The following is a 19,964-nucleotide window of genomic DNA, read 5'->3' as shown; positions in this document are numbered from 1 at the left end:
TTCAGAGAATCGATGGGAGTTTGTCCACTTGGAGAGATTCTTTCCAAACATTCGGAGCCCGTTCTTAGCTTAGCCCTGCAGACTGATTAGAGATCGGCTCACCTGCCGTTTGAACCTCAGTCTGCCCATTGGGTCTAGCCTCCTCACCCTCATCAGAGGTCCACAAAATGTTCACCGATAACAGGCTCACCATTCTCTGACCGTCGATGCTGTTCATTTTCAGGCGAGAAAAGGTAAACGAAAAAGTTTCAAAACTATACCTTTGATAAAAACTTCATCACCAGAGAACAAGAATCAGGAAAAACATGCCGGAGATGTGAGAAAAGAGAGAAAATAGAAATTATCAAATGATCGCCCCTCCCCCCATATATATATATAACCCTGTGCATTTAATGCTTACACAGCTCGAGGGGATGTCTTGGTTAAGCAAAATATTTAATACTTTTCTAACATTCCAGAAATGTTGTTTAGATTTTTATTTATTTCTGACTTGGGGAGGGAACCAGTAATGGGAGAGACCGGACAAAAGTGGAGAGCACAAAGAGGGATCGAATGAAAGGTTTAAGAACAAATCAGATGATAGATTGGATGACAAGTGTTAAGAAGACGAGTAGAGCACAAGGAGATCAGATGAAGAGTCTTCCAATTTAATGATAGAGATCAGATTGAGAGAGTTCAGATGAAGAGATCTGATAAAGAGATTGGATAAAAGAAACCACTAGGTCAAAAAATGTCATAGTAAAGAGGTTAAGCGATCCAAAATTTCAGAGGCATTACTTTGTCCTTGAATCATGGCCCTTGGTTTGTTAGATCAAATTCTCACCATCAGATTTGAGTCAGTTAAAGCATTTAGGGAATGCCCTAATCTTCACCATTAACTTCATTTGTAAGGATAAATCTTGACCATTGGATTTGAAGCAATTAAAGCACTTTGGTACGTTTTAATTTATGCCCTTGATCTCATTTGTAATGACCAACCCCAGGCCATTAGATTAAAGGGATAAAGACAAACTTATTACCTTTTAACCCCAACCCTTGATCTAATTTGTAAGGTATAATCCCCAACTATTGGATCAAAGAATAAAAGGACAAAAAAGTTCTAAATTGATCTCTGACCTCGATTCTAAATCTCTTTAATTCCTAACCCTCAGATTCTGTCCTTTTAAATCTAGACTTCTTCTTTTTTCATCTTTAATCCTGACCTTCCATTTTAGGATCCCCATTCCCTATAAATACCCCAATCTTTCATTGTTGACGGGGGTCTTTCTTCGAAAAAGATCTTAGAGAATATAAGAGAGAGGCTTTAGAAATGTCCTTTTTCTAAAGAATCTCCTTCATAACATCAGAAAGCTCATATTACCCTACCCCACCACCTCTAAAGACTGATTTGATAGTCCTAGTAATCACTCATAAGCATCAAAAGTCAAGATCCATTCTTCCCATCACCACTAGGGTCCATTACAGGTAAAATTTATGTGGATATCTATGTCATGCTTCTTTTAACGTGAGTATAGTTAGGTTACGTCCAAACAGTATGTAAGCTAGAATCCGAAGTCTCTAAATATTTAGTCGTGCTGAACTTTTAGGGAATTTGACCCACACGTGTTTTGCAAACATCATTGTATTACTTTAACAAATTAATAATTAGAGCTAAAATTCACTTCGGGGAAATCCCATTTACCTTTCGTTGCTGGGGATTATTCTAAATAGTGAGACATTAAAAGATTCTATGCCAAATACGGGGATCAACATTATAAAGTCCAGAAAAATTATCGACATTAATTTATAAAGAGCACACCCTTAAATCAACTTACCCCCGTTAAGAGACAATGTGGGGTGCCTAACACCTTCCCACGCGTAGGCGGACCCCAAGCCCTGAATCTCTGTTTTGGAAGTGATAAAGATTATTTTTCTAAATTTTCACAATAAATGGTTTTCTTTAATTTTTCTCGAAATTAAAGTGGTGACTCCTCACTTTCTATTTCAATGAGAATCGTCTCGTGACCACTAAACCCTTGAGACACTAATACTGTGGCGTGAAGTGAAAGATCATCTACTAGGATCGCACAAAGTGCACCAGGTAATGCCTAGGAAAGATGATGAAGTCACACACTTAAGTACCAACTCCTTAGACAGTATTTCTTAGATATATAATTTATACAATCTTAATAGAATTGAGTCCACTAGTAATTACTGTGTTTCTATAACACTACGATGGTACTAAAGATTTATGCCACATAGTATAGATAGATAGGAGTTACCACCTGGGTAATAACTGGGACTTATTCATTATTTCTTCTAAGAGACATCTAATTGATGCTCATTATTTCTTCTAAGAGACATCTAATTGAGGCATCAATTTCCAAAGAGACAATTGAAGGGACTTGATTGATACACTTAATTTTTTGATTGGGTCGTAGATAGCAACTTACTCTTTGTAGAGGTTCCACAACCGTCATCACTATAGCCCAATGTCTAGTTTCAGGATAATGGGTATGTAAGGGGAAGGTGTTAGGCACCCCCTACGCCTAGTCTAATCTCATTAATTCAAGTGTCAGTCCTCTACTAATATTTCTAAAAGTCTTGTTTATTATTCATTTATCAAAATTATTACCAAAAATGTAATTTTTAAACTTACACACGCAACTAATTCAAAAAGGAGTTATTGTTTACAAATAATTTTCATGCACAAATACTCCCTATCTATGGGATTGCTAAATTAAATGAAGTAAAATTTACTAAATGACTAAAATTAATCTATTATTGTCAATTTAATTTACAAACAAATTTAATTTACAAACAACCCTAAGTTTCGAATTAACCTATTTTATTTATTTACCAAGTTACCCTAAAGATAATTAAACTAAATAAATTATACATGTATAATTTATCCTAATAAACATATCAAGGTTCAAGCAATTACAGCCTAAAAATATTTGTTTCTAACATGTTAATTTATTTTGTTTCTTACCAAATATTTAATTATATTTAATTTACATGCCAAAGTTTGTATTTTTTATACAAACAAGATTGAATTTTAATTTATCTAATATTTATTTAATTAAATTTCACACACAAGTGGGTTAAAGATATAAATAAAATTGATTTTATTATTTACCAAGTAAATCCTATTATTACTACATATTGCATACAAAAATATTATCTCAAGAAAGTTTAAGGAATACTTACCTAGCTACCCTTAAAGAAGGGCATTCTCTTCTAGTATGGCAAGTTAATACTTGTCTTACTCCCATTAAGCACCACTAAGCTGTACACAATTATTATCTTTTTTGGTACTTACCTTAAAGCTACTTACCAATTTATTTTTTTTTAAATGAAATAAACATTACAATTAAAAATTTAATCACTTACAATATGAGTCAAAACTATGCAATGACCATGATTCCATCTAACCTAATTCTAACATGAAATAATACCATATCACATCATATACATCATTAAAATTAGTTCAAGATACAATTTAAAACTTGAACATTAAAAAAAATATAAACAAAATGAAATTTCTAGATCTAGTAGATTCATTGTGTCTTTGTAGTTAAATTTCTAAAAATATCTAAACAACCACAAAATTTTCAGAAAAATTACAGGAGCGAGATAGAATATCATATTAAATTATAAAATTAATAACAAGGTCAAAATAATTACCAAATAATTTACAAAAATCAAAATTTTAACAGTAATAAATTTGCACTACTTTTTTAAAACTACAATAACTCTCAAACTACAAAAGATCTTTTCATGAAACCAATGGAAAAAGTTCTATAAGATCTTGAATTTAATTTTAGATCCAAGAATTATAGAAAAAAAAAAAGAAGAATTGACGAAGATATGAGTCTTGAAATTCGGTTGTAGTGTAAATTGTGTTTTGCTGACACCCTAATTTTGAATAGCCATAACTTACTCAATTTAACAGTTTTTTTCACGATTCTTGGGGCTACAATTATCATAAATTCATGAAGAATACAAATATAATTTTTATACAATTTTTACATGAACATAAAGTGCATAAAAATAATTAAAAATAAAGTGATAGAAACAAGAATATCTGTAGAGTTGTTATTACCCTCAAATTTATCACATATACATGAATGTTATGAATATATAAGACCATCTAAAGGCACATAAACATGAAAGAACATATGCATAGCATATTTCTTGAATATTCATAATTTAAAATACATACTTTAAAGAAATCATGAAGGTTTCTTGAAGAAAAAGGAATAAAGCAGGAAGAAGAAAGAAAGAGTGAGATGAAAAAAACTTACCAAAATTGGAAAGACGAAATGAGAGTTTTTTCTTGTATTGTATTATTCTCTCATCTCCTCCTTCTCTCCAACTTTTTTTTCTTATTTTCTATGAGGTATTTGTAGGGTTGAGGTCACAAATTTATGTAGGAAGTTTATCTAATCATTAAATAAGAAGATTTAAGGAGTTTTAAAAAGAGAACTTCCTATTTAATTTTTATTTTCCTTTAAAAATAAAAAAGAATTGTGAGCTTTTATTTATTTAATCAAAATACTCTATTGGGCTTTATTGGTCTCAAAGAGCCTAATTAGGTCCAATTAGGGCTTTTTTTTAATAAAACAAAATTTCAAAATTAAATTTAAATCAAAAAAAAAATTTTATTTAAAATTAATTAAACATTTTTTTACTCTTCAAAAATTATTTTCTTCAATAAACATGTCATATATATAATTATCCATTTTTTATACCTCTAAATATATCTCATAGTCATACAAATTTTTCATCATCGAGTTTCTCATGGCCTTAATACACATGCTCACAATGTCACAAAAATAGGGGTTTACAAATACTACATTTTATCTTATTCTCATTTTCATATAGTCATATTAATAAGATCACAACTTTTCCCCTCTCTCACCTCTCTTTTTTTTTTTTTTTTTCATTCTCTATCAATTTGTTTTATCCTTTTTTTTTTAGAAATGTAGTATAATTATTTTTAATATGGGTGATATGTTTCAAATCAAGGAGATACCATGAAAAAAAAAATCAAGTCATCAATTTGTACCATTATAAAGAAGAGTTATTTTATGTAGTCATATATTTACAACATCAAAAGCGTAACAGTCATTTTATGAGATAAATAACTAATTGCTTCTTTGCGCAACATATTTAAATCCAAATTATTTGTTTTTATTTGTTATTTTATAAAATTGTTTTCCTTCAATTTTTACAATATTCTCGTTAAATTAAAAAAAATTGTGTGCATTATTATTTTTTTTCTTTATAGTTTACTATTCTATATAATTTTTTTTCCATTTGAATTGAGTAAAACAAAATTTTTTTGATGCCACCGACTCAAATTCCTGGTTCTACCCCTGCTTGGCATAATAAGAGAGTCACATCAAAGGTTTAACAACAAAATTCTCTTCTTCCTTTGCTTTCTTAGACTTTGTATCTCACTCATTTGTTTAAAAAATTTATGACAATAGTTACAATTTTTTTTTGATAAAAGAGAGGGAAAAAAAATCCAAAAAAGCAAAATGAACAAGAAAATGAAACAATCTTGGGCCAATAAACCCGCTGCCTATCCCATCGAAAGAAGTCCAACACCTCAGATAGAGGTGCCTACAACACATGACAACCAGAAGGAGCTCCCACAGCCATATTAGCCAAACAATCCGCCATCTTATTTGCTTCTCTAAAACAATGACAAAGAATGACTTTGCCATTGTTGACATAAAAAACCATGACATTTAACAATAAGATTCACAAGCCTCAAATTCTACACATCTCTACCTAAAGAGTAAATCCCCCATTAACTTAGAATCCAAATTAACAACATCCTTGTGAAATCCATGAGATCCCAGGCTATCTTTAGTCCATGTAATAATGCTTGGAACTCTGCTTGAACTGAAGTATTTATGTCAAGATGCAAAATGTAATCCATAATGCATAGACCATTATTATCGCACAAAACTCCCCCTCTTCCTCCATAACCAAGTTTACCTTTACATGCCCCATCAGCATTAAGCTTAACCCAACACAATTTAGGCGGCAATCAAGGCACAACAACAATGGATTTATGCTTAGAAGGGGAAAAAACATTTATTCCCCTTCTATATCTTACATCTATAGTTTTTTTCCTTGGTGAAGAAGAAATCCCACTCTAAGCCAGAGAATTATTCTTTAAATGATATAGTAACATATTCAACTTTGACTGAACGAGTAAACTGTTACCTTGGAAAACTGCATCATTCCTCCAATGCCATAACCACCACATCGTAATACTCAGAATTTAAAGCAAATAAGACTTGCAAATAAAAGTAGTTCGTAAGGCAGAGGCATGCTGAAGATTTGCTAAGAGATCCAAACTCAAAAACATATCAAGTGAATTATTATCCCACATTGATTCCCAAATCTGATGTGCAGCTTTGCAATCATGAAAAATATGAGTAATAGTTTCATTAGATGCACCACAAACTGAATAACCAAAATCAAATGTAAAGCCTCTTTTAAACCTCTCTAAGTTTATCATAATTTTACCATGAGCAACCGACCCTAAAAAACAACAAATTCTTTAAGACACTTGAATTGACCAAATAAGCCGATAGAAAAAGAAAGATGACATAGTCAAACACCCCTTGGAGAGGTTATAAACTAGTTTAACATAAAAACAAACCAGAAAAATTTCCTCTCCAAGCTAGTTAGCCCATGGCATAGATATCCAAAACAAAAGAAACAACTTCCAATCTAAGACAAACTTCATTTGGTAAGAAAAGGCAAATCAAACCCCAATTCCAATCCATTCTAGCCCATAGCTGAGACACCATAAGTTGCAAAAGGTCTGAAGGAATCAACTGAATGGTCAAGCTACACAATGGGCAATTATCTAGCCAAATATGTTCCCAGAACTTAGTAAGCATTCCATTAAAATTGTCAAATACAATCCATGCCGCTAAATAGGAAAGCTATGCACCAACCCCTCCAAATACTCGAAGCATTTGATTTATCAACTAAAGCATTCAAGCTCGAGAGATGACTAAAATATTTTCCCCTCAACACTTTAGCCCATAAACTATCTGTTCCTATCAAAAGGTGCCATCCAAGCTATGCTAAAAATGTAAAATTCATATCTCTGTAAGTATTAATTCTAAGGCCTCCTCTATCAACTAGAAGCATTAATTGCTGCCAGTTGATTAAATGAATATGATGCTCACACTGTTGATCTTCCCAAGTGAAATTTCTAACTTTCTTATCAAATTCATCACATAAAGCCCAAGGGAGGTAAAGAGACTATATCACATGGTTAGGCAAGGTTGTGCGAATAGATTTAGCAATTGTAATTCTACCAGCCAAGGACAATATATTTGTTTTCCAACCAACCAAGTAATTATCAACTCTACTTAAAAGCAGCTCAAAACTTCCACCCATGGACAATAGGAACCCCTAAATGTTTGCCACTATCATTCATCATACTCATGCTAGCCACGTCATAAATTGTAGTCCTTATCACCATATCAACATTAACTAAAAAGAAAATTTTAGACTTAGCATAATTTACCTTCTGTCCAAATGCTTTCCTAAATAAACCAAGACATTGCTTAATGACATTAATCTGGTCAATCAAAGTTTTGGCAAACAAAAGCAGATCATTTGCGGAAAAAAAAAAAGTGAGACAAGGGAGGACCTCGACAAGCATATGTATATATTAAATATAATAACAATTCATATGTATATATTAATATAATTTATTAGTATTATTATTATCACTAATTAATATGTGATTTTTATTTCCTACCACGTAATATAACTTATTAATAATAGTGAAGTAAACTTTTAATGTATTTTAATTTTTTATGTATATAATGTCAAGGGAATAGGAAGTTTGAGTAGTAAAATGAAATTTCTAGGGACTAAATAGCGTAATAGCCATTTATTTTGTATTTATTTTCATTTATGTAATTTAAGGGTGTGATAGCTCAAATATAGTGATATCTCCTCTTGTCATATCCCATTATGTCCTTAATGCCCTTAAAGGAGAGTAACTAATTGACTACTGTAGAGCGACAGGTATAACTAGCTACTGGAATGGTGAGTCTCTGCCCCCTACTTCTTGTAGGTTTTTCCCCTACTTACAAGTGATGTAAGGACTATAAATCTACTTGTATCGATTATGCTATATGAATGAAAGAAGTAGCTCGTTCATGATAAATTTGTGCCTCGTTATTTATTATACTTGAGATTCTTGCTCATATGCAATGCTTGTGATGTTTTCCCAATTCGCTTGCTAAGCCCATGCCATCGTAAGATACTTCTAGCTAACTTGTCTTAAAAAAATTCAAGTCAATGTCACACGGTTCCATGGGTGTTCTTATATATATATATAGACCTAGGGAGAGAGAGAGAGAGAGAGAGAGAGAGAGAGAGAGAGAAGGGGGGGGGGGGTGTTCAAGGATGCACACACCCATTCATTATTCCACGCATCTTTTAAATAATAATAATTAAATAAAAAAGTTTAATATCTCTTGCGTCCATGTTCATCCATCCTTTTTATATATTTTTCTTAGAAATAATTAGACAGTGAAAAATTATATAAAAAGATTTTAAAATCAAATTAAAGTATTATTTATTAGTTCGATATTTTTTTAAATCATAACTAACACTATCTAATTAACTAATGCTATATTTTTTTTTCTCTTTATGTGAATAATTATATAAATCAATAAATATAAATAATTAAAAATATAAAAAAATAAAGTGACATTCTTTAATTTTATATTACATTAATCTAAAAATTTTAAAACTTACAAATGACTGTTTTTATAATTGATTAATAATAAACTATCACAATGGAAGTGTAAAATGTGGTACTAAGTAAACTTCTAATTCATTTTATTATTATTATTATTATTATTATTATTATTATTATTATTATTATTATTATTATTATTATTATTAAATAAAAATTGTTTGTCTTATTATTATCACTAATTAATATGTGAGTTTTTAGTTATCTATTACTCAATGTAATATGATAATAATAGTACAAAAAAGAAAGAGTTCAATATCTCTGATATGCATGCTCATTCATGTTCTTTATAGATCTTTCAAGAAAATAAAAATAAAATAAAATCTCAATATCTTTTATATGCACATATACCTATTCACTTTATCTTTTGAGTAATAATTTGACAATAAAAAATTATATAAAAAATTTTAATATCAAACTAAAGTGTTATTAATTGTTTAGTTAATTTTTTTAAATAATAATTAATATTATCTAATTATATAATTATATAGAATTAATAAATATAAACAATTAAAAATATAATAAAAATAGAAAAAAGTTTATAATTTTATATAATAATAATTTAAAAAATTTAAATAGTTGCACATCCTACAGGCAAATGACTAATTTATTCATAGAATGAGGTTTAGGGAGGGGAGAGCCATGCCATTAAGCACACTGTATAAGTCAATATCAGCCAATGCAATCTCATTGACTAAAGGAAACAAAACCATCAACTATTGCAGCTTTGGTCCAAATTTTCTTACTGCAAATTAGCAAATAGAGCCAAAAGAAAGCATTTTCTTTGATGGATGTTTGAAGTGATTTTAACGTGGACTTTTGCTGACAGAATCAAGCAAATAAATAGAAACTACCATTCGAGCTTTAGCAAGAAATTAATGAAAGCTAAGTATCCTATTTCTTCAAGCAATCATAAAGCTGTGATGAGGTTTTAGTTTTGCTTCCTTCAACTACAAGAAAATCCAAAGAAGAAGAAATTTCTGGGGGCGGCGATCCCTCCAAGCTGCATAAGTGACTGTTAATTACACGAATATATCAGCTGATTCCATAGGAAACACAGTAATGAATTCCCAATTTAATAATAATAATAACAATAATAATCATCTAATTTCTAAAGTCATGAGGTTTCGAGTTTTAGATTTTGAGTTTGAGATTGATTAGAACTAATTATATCAAATGTGTTTTTTCATGGATTTGAAGTAAGGCTCAACCTGAAAAATTTTTGATGGGATCCGAATGAAATATTTTGTGAGATTTGTGGAACCATTTTATTTTTTTATTTATAAAATGTATATACTTTAAATTTGCTTGATTATTCCTGAAGAAGCTCAATTAAGCGATCAATCCAAGAAAGACGCCAAGCGATGAATCCAAGAATTTTCTGAAGCTGAAAAATGTAAGCACTGTTTAAACCAAGCTGTCGCATATATGCTTTTCTTATCACATAAATAAATAAAACAGAAGGTGCTGGGGAATTCTGGAGTATTCTCCCCAACAAATTTTGATTTACTTGAGGCTATTTCAGTGCTCCAATGATCAATTGCCTGTATTCTCAATTTACTTTTATCTGTCTGCCCATTAATGCATACATGTCTAATGTTATGGATCTCACCATATGTGCTGTGCCTTAAGTCATAATGTACCGAATCTAGGCAAGAATTTTCCCCTGATAGGATAAGGAATTGCTTGCCAAATCAATGAATATATAACCAAACTTGAATACCTGAAAATGAAAAACAAAATCCAAATTCAATAACAAAGTTGCTAATGCTGCTAAATCACTCCTTAAGGAAATTTGGTCACTGAAATGATCTATGGAAACCCTTACCACATTAGGATGTTGCAATGACAAAAACCTAATTTAACCTTATTACATGACAACATTGACCACAAAGATCCAAACAGCTAAGAAAACCAGAAAAAAAAATGGTCTTTTAGACTTGAGAGCTGGTAAACAGAATATGGAGATCCCTTTTGGCTTACATTGCTTGGAAATCATCGTGTGCCTTGTTGTTCAGCTTGGAGAATATTTGTTGGCTTGTTGCAGCAAATAAAAACGAAAAAACAATAAAGCCAAAAGAAGCACACATGTTGAGTATATATTTATATATTATACTCATTGTTACAAACATTTGCAGTTGTAAGCAACCACAGGAACACAGACCACAGAAAGAAGGAAAGAAAAGGATTCCAAGGAAGTATAACATGGAAATGATAATGGGGAAGGGTGAGAAAAACCCAGGAAGGTGCCGGATGTGCATGGCAGAAGGTGAGACTCAGGCAACTCGTGCCAAACGTAGAGATCCATCTGCAGCTACACTTGGGGGTGATGACAATCAGAGTCTCCTGCAGCAACAGACTGCTAAAACTTCAGTGGCTACTACTGTGAAAAGAAGTTCAAGATTTCGCGGTGTTAGCAGGTCAACTGAAGAAATTTTTATAGGAATCTATAATTTATATAGTCTCTCCTCTAATTGAGTTACTAACATAGATAGAATACAAATTGAACAGACATAGATGGACAGGTAGATTTGAAGCTCACCTGTGGGATAAGCTCTCTTGGAATGTAACACAGAAGAAGAAAGGAAAACAAGGTAGGTAATTGTACATTGTTTCAACTTTGCATATTTGTCTATTTTAATTTCATTTCTAAATTCTTACACATTTTATTTAATTTATGATCATGAATTGGATTTTTCTTCAAAACTGATTACGGAGAATCAACAGTATACCTTGGTGAGTACTCTTAACAATTACTTAGTTTAGGCTGTCTAGTTATTCATCTACTTCATGGAGATAGTGATCAAATTATCTGGAATTTATCAGGAGCTTATGATGAAGAAGAATCTGCAGCAAGAGCATATGATTTAGCTGCATTGAAGTATTGGGGGACATCAACTCTTACCAATTTTCCGGTATTCTATTAGCTCATACATACATGAAAGTCATAAATATTTGCATATTCAGAGACATGCATAAAACAAATGACATAATCTGACAGCCTAAATGCAATTTTACAGATATCAGATTACCAGAAAGAGATTGAAATAATGCAAACAGTAACAAAAGAGGAATATTTGGCCTCTTTAAGAAGGTAAAGTTTCGTATCATACATCATGTATGTACCTTTGTGCTGATGGTAATCACTGTCAACTTTCTCTAACATTCTCCAGACTTTCTGTTACAGAAAGAGCAGTGGGTTTTCAAGAGGGGTATCCAAGTACAGGGGAGTTGCCAGGTGATTTTCTTCTTGACTTCTCAAATATTACAAATGGATAGCAACTTCTAACCGTTCTTTTGGGGGATAATACGCAGGCATCACAACAATGGGAGATGGGAAGCAAGAATTGGAAGAGTTTTTGGAAACAAATATCTATACCTTGGCACCTACAGTATGTTACACCTAAACCAACTCTTTCAATTTCTTGTGATGAATAGTTGTTCTTCTAACCTGAAAAACTAGCTTGGATGAAATTTAATCACACATACGCCAAAGCCAAACTGAAATTTCAAGTGGAAAACAGAAATTACAAAATACTTGACGTTTCATCTCAGGCACACAAGAGGAGGCAGCTCCTGCCTACGACATCGCAGCAATTGAGTACAGAGGGATTACTGCAGTGACAAACTTTGACTTGAGCACTTACATCAGATGGCTAAAGCCAGAAATAGCTGCCAATGAAACTGAGACATTTATAGATCCTCTGATGTTGCCATCTACTAATAACTACATTCCAAGAGAAGAATCTAAACCCTCATTCATCAGCACTATTGGGTTAAGTTCAGATTACCTGGGCTCCCCTCAGAAACAAGAAGTTTTCCAAAGCAAACTCCCTGTTAGCCCTTGCAACAAGAGTTCATCACCAACTGCCCTTAGCCTCCTGCTTCGATCTTCCATATTCAGGGAATTAGTTGAGAAGAATTCCAATATCTCTGAGGATGAAATTGCTGGTGAAGAGACAAAGAACCAACGACAGATATTCAGTGATGATGAGTTTAGTGGGATCTTTTACGATGGAATTGGCGACGTCCCATTTGCATACTCCAACAAAGACAGTTTAGAGTTGCAAGAAAGAGAACTTCAATTCGTTTTTTGATCAGAGAAGAATGTGCATACAGTTCAACAATCTGTAAATTCCTCCATTTTGTGAATTAGATAGGAATGGCAGGTGCTTAAAAGTCTGCAGTGCTTTTCATATGAAATTTGTGGATTAAAGCCACCTTCTGTTAATATCTAATACATTTTTTTCTTTTTGCCCTTTCCTCTTTGCCATTGTTCACATCAGCAGTTCTGCCACCAGACCCCCACCCCTCTTCCAGATCTAAATTTCTCTAATAACTGAATCCAGGATTGAAAATCGTAAAGTATAGTCACCACTTCATCTAAGAACTTATGATGTACTAGGCATGTCAACAGGGGAAGGAAAAAAGGAGAGTAAATGGACAATAGAGAAATCTGGTTGAAGAAAGCAGAGCATATGCGTATCATTTCACCACATTTTAGACAAACAAGTTTTGGGTGATTGGAATTACTTCAAGAAAGAATTCAAATTCCATTAACTATCCACAATACAAAGAATCAGATAAGTTTAAAAATCCTTTGAGCTTTTGGAGGCTCTTGCATGAATTCCTGCAAAACTAGGAGTGCTTTCAACCATGTGTCATTTTCTGACTTACTTTATTTAGGCTCATGTGAAACTGGCCTCTATTATAAAGCTCCATAGCCTCATGTTATACTGATAAGATCATTTTCGGAGCTTGCCCACTCTTTCACTGTGTAGCACGGAAACGGAAGCGTGAACACAAGAAAACATGGAAACGGACACCGAAAAATGGCATTTTAAAAAATATAGAAAATAGAAACGTGAGAAACATGTAAATATAAAAAAAATATAAGGGTATATTTATAAATAAATAAATAAACAAATATATATATCCAAATCATGAAAGATATTTAATAATAAATAAAGTCCAAATCAACATTCAAAGTCAACCATAAAGATACATATTTAGAAGTTTCATACTCATAAAAAATAAATATTAACTACAACAAATTCAAATGTTTAAAAAAGAAAAGATAATGAAATTTATGACATTTCCTCTACTTCACTGTCTGTATCCTTCTCCATACTTGTAGTTGCATTTTTCATAAAAAAAAAACAGACTCTAACTCTGGTTCATCCAATGAAAGGTTGGCAAATTCAAGAACTCCCACATCTTCTATACTCCCAAATTGATCACCACTAACATCCTATAATTTTGTCTTCTCATCATAATATTGGGAAGAGTTTCTCGATAGAAGATGAAGATTATTATGGATAAAAACTAAGTCATCTGTATGTTTTGGAGTTAATTTATTCCTTCTATATGAATGAATGAATGAATAAATACCCCAATTACTTTCACAACAAGAGAAGGAAGTAGGTTGTCCAGGCACTTTTAAAAGCCAACCTTTGAAGTAAAGGTGCATTGGAACCAAAACATGCCCACCACTTCCTAAGATCTGTAACATACATACTTTCAATAGAATCATGATCTGCAAAAGGCCCACTTTTCAAAGAAAATTTGCAAATTTATCATTTGCTCTAATTTGCTCATCTTCATTAGAAAAAAATCCTCCGAAAGCATTTAATTCTTTCAGTTAATACTTCTCCATCCATATGAGGAGACACTCTACCTTCTCCCTCTTGAAGCCATTTTTCACTATAAAATCTTCAAAAATAAGAAAATAAATTCATGAAATAATAAAAAAAAAATTATAACAAGAAGATGAGTATGTAAGTTAGAATTTTCTTTAGATTTAATGAATGAGCCAAACAATGAAGGGGAGTGTTGCTCTTTGCCTAACGATCAACAAGAATTCAATGAACCACATAATAGAAAGGAGAAAACCCATTTGCTTGCTTTCCTTCATGATCAAAAATTAATTTCTTCACCTTTTTAATCATAGAATCCCACAACTCATAAACCAAATGAAGGCATGGTTTGTCTGTGTCACAAACTCTTATCATGTCATAAATGGGCCCAATAAAAGCAAGGATGTAATCAACCTTTTGTTAGTAGTATATCCTAGAGCATATCATTTAGTATGTATCTTATACATATTTTATTAATAAAAGGCATTTTCACTTTTCCGTTTACATAATATATTTATGTGTAACAGAAAATGTCCATTGATATTTTGTTAGAAATTATATTCTTAAGTTGTTAAGAATATGAGTGATAGTATTTCTAGCACAAAGTATCATAAATTGGTTCACAATCGAGGATACTTCACAATAAGGATATGACTTATCCAGAAAGATTGTAATCATGTTTGTTCTCAAGTTATTTATATGAGATGTAAATAAGATGGAATGGTGAGTCTCATGCCATATAACAAACATGATAGGCATTTATGCATGATAAGTGGGCCGAACCAGTGACATTTATGACAAGCACATGAAGTTTACTCTTGTTAATGGATTGTTATAAATTATATCAATGCATATAATCTTTAGACCTGAGATAGCACAATTATCTTGTATATAGGTGGTTTGAGTTTGACACTGCTTTCATACTTGTACTGTGTATGGGTATAAGGGCATGTGTTGGCTCCTACAAGTTATATATGGAGGTAGGTGTTGATCAAGATGGAATCGATTACCCTAAGTAAATAGGGATAAAATCCTATATTCATTTAATTGTTTTTGATGTTTCAAGCTCCTGGCCAGGACAGATAGATTTAATCAGAAAAGAGTTTCTAATGAGAAAATCTTTTTAATCAAGAATTAGAATTAAAAGAGAATACAATATTCATAGTAAATGGAGTTTGACATAAACCATGACTCCAGCTCGAATTGGGATTTTGTAACAAAGAGATTCTAGTGCATGGTAACATATGATTAAATGTTCATTTAATGTATTCCTTATTACTAATTGAGTGGCCATGGCATACTATGCTAGGTATTAACCATGGTCTATGAGGTGCCTAAAATGATTTAGAGAAATCATTTATGGTAAGAAAGAGTTCTGATGATATTAAGAGTTAATATCATATCTCATTGCCAATTAGTGATGAGCCTAGTGAGTCACACACATACACAAGTAATCAACAAGTTAAATGTGATTTAATTAATTAGTTAAAGAGTTTAATTGATTAATTAAATACGTTTGGTTTGTAATTAGATTGCAAAGTCCCTAGGATGGCTTGAAACCAAATCTAGGTTATTGGATATATAGTATAAGTTAAATTTATATTTAAAGTGTTTAAATATGAATTTAATTATGAGAAATTAATTAATAGCGATTAATTAATTAATTTATATTTGATATAAATTGATTAGAAGAGGAGAAATAATTATTTTGGGTTGAGAACTCAAAATTACTACACAAGGGTAATTTGCTCATTTCATAGGGTGATATGTGGCACCATGAGATGGTGACACATGGCACCATATAAGCTTGCCATTTGTCTTCCAATCATGTAAGATGATCAAAGTCAAGATTAAACCTAGCTTTGACACTTGGCTTAATGTGATTTGGTCAATTAAAATTAAGGTGCAATGAGAAGATGACATGTAGCAAGGGTTTTAAGTGATGACCTAATTATATAATGTGAAGTTATGAAAGAATGAAAATACAATCTGCTTATTCTCTCATATGTGCTGCCACCTCTAAGCCTCTGTTCCTCTCTTCTTCTTCATCTCTCATCAATTCAAAGAGAGTTGCCCATATTCTCTTGAATTAAAATAGCTAGAAATTGTTTCTAGTGTCCAATATACATCTACAATCTCTCTAAAGGCAAATCCCTATTTTTTAATTAGTTGGCAAGGCTTTAGAAGCTGTTCAAGGGGCTGCCATTGGTGATCTTAGTGTGGACAAACTAGAGGGACAATAGTTGGGGTCCTAAGTGCTTCCTAAAAGGTACCAAACACATCTACAGTGCATCAAAAGGCTAGTACACATGTTCTTGAATTAATCTAGGGTTCTAATGAATTAATTTGTTAATTCTAAAATCTTAAATGGCAAATGTAGATCCAAATACATATTAAAAGTGTTTTAATATGCAATTAAACATTGAAATCAATAGGTAAATAATGAATCTTGCATGATGCATGAGACCTTAGAATAAAATTTTTGAATTCAATGTTCTAATCTAATAATTTTCATGCTTCCGCTCCTTTAATTGGTATCAGAGCCACTATATTTGCTATTTAGATTGTTTAATATGAAATTTAATTGTGTGATTTGATTAAAAAATTGATTGATCATTGCTGGTTGGATGTCCATGTGTGGCGGCACACATGGTGGAGTCACCATAGGTGGCAGAGTCAAGAGCACCTCAATGGTGCGCATGGTATGGACTTCAATTGTGCAATTGTTGTATGTTTGATGCCCATAATTATGTCTATGTCTAATTACATTATTTAATTAGAATTATAATCACATAATTAAATTTGTTTGAATGTGATTCAAATCTAAATTTTTAAATTTGTTTGAATGTGATTCAAATCTGAATTTTTAAATTTGTTTGAATGAGATTCAAATCTGGATTTTTAAATTTGTTTAAATGAGATTCAAATCTAGATTTTTAAGTTGAATATGAGATATTCAATTTAATCTTAGTATGAATGTTTTATTTAATTGTTAAATGGTGATATGCATGATGGATGATCATGGACAATAAAAGACCAATGTGATTGGATTTATTTCTTTTATATTTCTTTGGGTTGTAAATTAATTAATTTATTTTAGTGGCATGTATTATAAAGGTTGTAATATTTTTGGATTGTAATTTCATTTATTTGGTTCTTATAAATTCTCCTTGGTATGCCAAGGAATACTATGTAATTGGATTACAAGAAGATCAAGAAGGTCAAGAGCATCAGTGAGACCAGTGGGAGGAATTCAAGATCAAGTGTTGATTATGTACTCCTTCAGCAACTCTTGTAATATGAATGAATGAAATGCACCTATGAATGTCCTGATTCAATTTTTGGTGGCTCAGAATTGAATCCCTTAGAAAGTCCATGATCATGCCATATTTATATGTTTATCCATGAATGCATGAGATGTATGGCAATGTATGCAAGTATATAATATATGCATGCTAATTGGATAATGTGCAAAGTGAGACCATAATAGTAATTAGGCCGACCACAAAATCTTCCAAACAAATAATTAAGTTGGAAATTGTATAATTAAAGGTAATTATATCATAGGCCTTCCATTGAGGCAATTATTTTAAGAAATTTTGAATACTTGCATATGATGCAATTAATTTAAGAGATTTTCTTAAGAATAATTGTTAAGCATGAGATATTGTAAATATGTAAATGGTTTGGTGGCCAATAATGGATGTGCCTGAGGACATTAAAATTATTTGCATGTTTATTGGCTCAATGGGATCAACTTAACGAATGCAAGATAAGTCAATAATGGATGTGCCTGACATTTTGAGCATTAGGGGCTAGGTAAAATATTGAACCTCACATGAGATGTGATGGGCAAGGAGTTGTTCACTTATAGTTTATTGTAATTTCAATAATGGATGTGCCTGAAGATGATCAATAAGATTATAAGAATTCAATCACCCATTAGAAATCCATCCAACTAGGATTTCTGTTTTCTACTTTGGAAGTGTAGGATTCGCTAAGTTAGTGGGAGGACCAACTTGATTAAAAGACCATAATCATTTTGGTTAAATACATGATACATTTACTAATTAATCTGGTTATTTTTCGTAGTTAATTTTCTTATAATAATGAGCACACCACAACTACCACCATCCAATATCCTTGCAAGCATACTTGATCACAATAGGTTGACAGGACCTAATCTTTCTGATTGGCTAAGAAATTTGAAACTTGCCCTGAACCTTGAACATGTAGGATATGTTCTAGACTCATAGGTTCCTAGTCCCTTTGTAACACCCTAGGCAAATCTCACATCGACAAAACACGGGAGAGATGCTGGGTTTATAAGTTGGTGGTTCGTAACCCCTAGTGACACGTTTTAAAACCGTGAGGGCTTCGGTCTAGAGCGGACAATATCACTAGTGGGCCGGGCCGTTACATTTGTGGTATTAGAGCCGCTCCGCGTGCAACCTTGAACGATGGTGGGGCAAATCTCAGCGAGGACGCTAAGTCACATAAGGGGGGTGGATTGTAACACCCTAGGCAAATCCCACATCGACAAAACACGGGAGAGATGCTGAGTTTATAAGTTGGTGGTTCGTAACCCCTAGTGACGCGTTTTAAAACCGTGAGGGCTTCGGTCTAGAGCGGACAAGAAGTGCCACATTCGGTGCCGGAGCACCCTATCTTGTCTTGTCATGTCTATTGTAAATTTTAATGTCCTTTAAATCAGATAATTTAAGTGTAGAAAAAAATTTTTTTTATCAGTATCTTATTTTTGTGGAGACCCGAACAGATCCTCCTCTGTTTTATTAGCATCTGGCGGGTTCCACTATCACCTGTTAACATATTCATAGTCATCTCACATATTTCCATATCATATTCTCTTTTATCATATCATTCACAACTATTTATGAGATCTCAAAATGAAGTGTTATCTATTGCATTCATATTGAAATTCATAGAAAATAAATTACAAGTTTTCATTTCAAGTCCAAAATAAAATATATCATAAACTAGTAATTACATCATTACTAGACATAATGAACCGAAATACTAGTCTACACATGAGCCCTACCAAAATACAAAAGACTGGTGAGGTGACTCTGATCGGTGGCAGATCTGATCGGAGCTCTGTCCAAATACTACTGTGGCGACTGCTAATCTTCAGTACCTACGCGATGGAAAACCAACGCGCTAAGCATAACGCTTAGTGGTGCATAATTTATAATAACAATAATTAAACAATTGAATTAATATTTACAAATCATAAATTCTGGGTCTTTTACATTTTTTTATTACACTTTGGAAACAATTAAAATTATTGGGATCTTTCCTATTTACTTATTGTATATTCAGTATTAATTAATTATTATCAATGCCCAAGAAACCTATAACAAATTATAAAAGCTGGATACACGGGAGTATACGGGTTAGACAGCCATATGTCTACCCTGTATACATCTGTCAGGCACGAGGCCAGCTGTCGGGCACGAGACCCGCTGTCAGGCTTGTAAAGCCAGAAATAAAGTAGGCACAATGGCCAGTAAGTA

General features: G+C 32.2%; 1 protein-coding gene across 1 annotated transcript; it reads left to right on the top strand.

Moving 5' to 3' along the window:
- The first annotated feature begins 10,675 nt into the window (after window positions 1-10,675).
- LOC110653873 (AP2-like ethylene-responsive transcription factor SMOS1) lies at window positions 10,676-13,339 on the top strand. Its single transcript, XM_058140823.1, has 8 exons — window positions 10,676-11,214; window positions 11,306-11,388; window positions 11,522-11,530; window positions 11,621-11,709; window positions 11,815-11,888; window positions 11,982-12,032; window positions 12,110-12,186; window positions 12,350-13,339. The coding sequence occupies exons 1-8, from the start codon at window positions 10,883-10,885 to the stop codon at window positions 12,889-12,891; spliced, it is 1,257 nt and encodes a 418-aa protein (XP_057996806.1). The 5' UTR covers window positions 10,676-10,882; the 3' UTR covers window positions 12,892-13,339.
- The last annotated feature ends 6,625 nt before the right edge of the window (window positions 13,340-19,964 follow it).

Source organism: Hevea brasiliensis, chromosome 18 (genome assembly GCF_030052815.1).
Source record: "Hevea brasiliensis isolate MT/VB/25A 57/8 chromosome 18, ASM3005281v1, whole genome shotgun sequence".
Lineage (NCBI taxonomy): Eukaryota > Viridiplantae > Streptophyta > Magnoliopsida > Malpighiales > Euphorbiaceae > Hevea > Hevea brasiliensis.
The sequence above is the reverse complement of the archived record's forward strand: the minus strand, read 5'-3'. Positions and strand labels throughout refer to the sequence as shown.